General features: G+C 34.6%; 1 protein-coding gene across 1 annotated transcript in view; it reads left to right on the top strand.

Moving 5' to 3' along the window:
* MCF2 (MCF.2 cell line derived transforming sequence) overlaps nt 1-3202 on the top strand; it is a 60172-nt gene that overhangs the window by 52743 nt on the left and 4227 nt on the right. The window contains exons 23-25 of the mRNA XM_006924203.1: nt 297-386; nt 1434-1512; nt 2065-2131. Of these exons, the coding sequence (XP_006924265.1) occupies nt 297-386; nt 1434-1512; nt 2065-2131 (236 nt within the window). The remainder of the gene's footprint in view (nt 1-296; nt 387-1433; nt 1513-2064; nt 2132-3202) is intronic.

Below are 3202 nucleotides of genomic sequence, written 5' to 3' on the forward strand. Positions count from 1 at the left end.
GTGCAGTTAAATAACAGAATTCAATCTTAGATGGAACACTTGGATGTTCAGATTTATAATCTTTGTTTCAATCACTAGAATGGAGCATACAATCTGTACCACAAAGTTCATAGTTCAGTGAAAACATTTAATTGCTCAGGTCTATGATAGAAATATCATTTCATATTCTTTAAATATGTGTATTTTGCCCAAGTGAGAAATTCTCTTTTGTTTAGAATATGATGAGGGTATTCTAAATGTAATGTAATTTCATATTCAAAATAAAATACTCATGAAAAATTCGACATATTTTGTAGATGGATGAAGTTGGAATCACTGAATATGTAAAAGGAGATAACCGCAAGTTTGAAATCTGGTATGCTGGGAAGGAAGTTTATATTATCCAGGTTGGTCATTTAAAAGTTATTCTAGAAAGCATAACGTGCATTAAGATACAAAAGTCTGAATTTGCAAACAAATAATTTTGGTCACATTACAAAAGTTCTCATTCTTTTCATGTAGTTCCCTTAAATATTATTTAGTTATTATTTATTGTGATGTAGTTAAACATTTTTTTCAGTAGCACATGTTTAACTTGAGATGTGCCTATGGTGCTTTCTAGGGCTTTTAAGTTTTCACAACTACATTAGGAGATTTATTAACCTTGGCCAGCACTTCTCTGCCCCCAGCAAGTTTCTGTAGTTCCAGATTTATATCGGTTTTGAGTTCCTCTTGTGCTTTGCATTCAGAGAATACCTGATTACGAGGCATGACGATGTGACAATTCAGATTTGATCATTGTTTCTAAAAACTGGTTAAAGCCCTGGCCAGATGTGCTATAAAGTCCAACCTGTTTAAAAGGAGGGGAGAGGAATGAGAACATTTCAAGAGGATTTTGTCATTTCAATGAGTATTTTTATCACAACTTGTGACAGGTGATTGTGCTGTTATCTGTTGAAAGTGCTCAGTGTTTTTTCATGGTTTTAATTCTGCACTAGGTGATTGCAATTCACACACAAAAAATGTTTTCTTGCTTTGATTAAGATATAAGACTTCTTGCTACTTTTTAACAAACTTATAAGTAATGGGAGGATATTTAAGGAAGCTTGCATGCTTTCATCAGTTATCAAGATTACTCTATAATAGATCATAAAATGTAAAACATTTATATTTTTAAAAGAACTCTCCTACAAAGAAAACACAAGTGAGATTATATTTCACATTTTCTGTGAGTGCAATTCAAAATGGTTTTGACTATTTTTTCATCTAATTTGATCACTAGTAACTTACTTGCTTCTTAGAAGTTTTACGAATCAAAATTTTAGTTTGAATATGGTGATTTAGGATTCATGTTCAGGTTCATGTTTGATGTACTTAATTACATTGGTTTTATTATAAAGTGTGCTTTTAAAAAGGAAACATGTTTCCTTCTCCCCCCTTTTTAAAATCTTTAGGCTCCAACTGTAGATGTGAAGATGACATGGTTAAAAGAAATAAGAAGTATTTTGCTGAAGCAACAAGAACTTATGACAAGTAAATTTTAAGCATGTATTCTTCAGAATAAGAAGTACAGTACTAGCTCATTGACTCAAGATTTTCTGATAATTTTTACAGGGAATGGGGCTGATATTTACTTTATACAATTCATAATGCCAGTGTTTGTTAAACTAATTAGTAGGAGATCAAGATTCATGGGGTTGTTTAAACTATTTTGGAGAATGAACTTTATACTAGGGAATGAACTCTAGTGCTTGAAAAGCAGTTGTGAAGTAATATAGGAAACTGTTAATTCTGAGTCCTTCCCATGAGGCAACTGCTTACAATCTCAAGTAGTCAGTGCTTGGTAACGTTGGGGTAGGGGTGGTTTTAGTAATAGATTTGAATTTCTTGAATAAAATATTAAATTGTTCAGTCTTTTTCCTTATTCCAAATTCAGACCGGCTTTCCCCATGGTTGTTTCAAGTCTGTGAAGGTTAGCTCTGGTGAGAGTGGGGTGTGTCTCCAATGTGAAAATCATTGGTCTTCAAGGAAGGAAGAAGTGCGGCTTCTGAATGATGCTTATACAAGCTTTCTTTTATTCCATAGTTAAAGAACAAGAGCGATATAATCAGTTAGCTCAACAGGATCAGAATTCTTCTCAGCGGAATGACGAGTAAGTGATTATACTTTAAGAACTGTCACTCCTGTGATCTTCTGTTTTCCCGATGTAACACAAAACAGTGTAATCAAAGCATCTCAGACAAAAACTATCCACCCTTTTAACAATAACTCATCAAATTCCATAAATACATCATTTTCTCAGTTCTATTCTTCTATTTGGAGACCGATAGTCTTTAATAGTTATACAGTTGTTTACGTTGATGTTAAAATGGAATGGGTAGTTTGTGCTAAACATAATTACAAATGCTTTATTCTCAGTATATCCTAGGGGGAGTTGGCATGTAGGCTAACCGTAAAAGTGGCTGTACTCATGACTTTCTCTTGCATGTATTTTTGGTCATCTTCGGTCTGATTGGAGAAAGAGTTTTAAGAGTGATAAAGGACTGGCAACCTCTACTGGGCCACAGCTTTGTGGTCCCTTGATGGAGACTACTTGCTGGTGACTTGGTCTTTCTTTCTACGTAGTTAGAGAGAAGGTATGGATCCCGGGAGGGAACTGTGCCTGGACACAACCATAAAGTCTTTGAGGAAGGTAGCAGTCTAAAAGAGAGCACTGATGATAGCGCTGGTTTAGAGATGAGGTCCTTGTATCTGGCCTCTAGGAATCCTAAAAAGTGTTGTTGCCATAGAACATTTGCAGATATGAAGAAAGAATCCTCATACTAATTCCAAAGCCTTGGCACCAAAGTTCACTATGCAGCATCTGCATGGGGTCAGGATCATTGAATGACTTCTTAAAAATACTCCTTTTCTCTTTGTTGTACATCATCTCTCAGAGGTAGCTAAAATCAGGTGCGAAGTGTGTTGGTTCATCTGGGGCTTTAGTAGAACCATTTCAAAGTCACAGTGGAAGTCTTTTTATCTTCCAAGGTTCACAATGCTCAAATCTTTGTCATATATTATGGAAATAAAATCCTTAGATTTCATGCAGTAATTGACTTTATAGTAGCGGATACAACTCAACAGTATTATTCATATTAAGGTTTCATCGTCATTTATATATACCTTACTTAATTCATTAAGGTTAAAAGTTCATAGAGCAGCAGGGATAGTATTTGTTGCT

This window comes from Pteropus alecto, unplaced genomic scaffold (assembly GCF_000325575.1).
Source record: "Pteropus alecto unplaced genomic scaffold, ASM32557v1 scaffold139, whole genome shotgun sequence".
Lineage (NCBI taxonomy): Eukaryota > Metazoa > Chordata > Mammalia > Chiroptera > Pteropodidae > Pteropus > Pteropus alecto.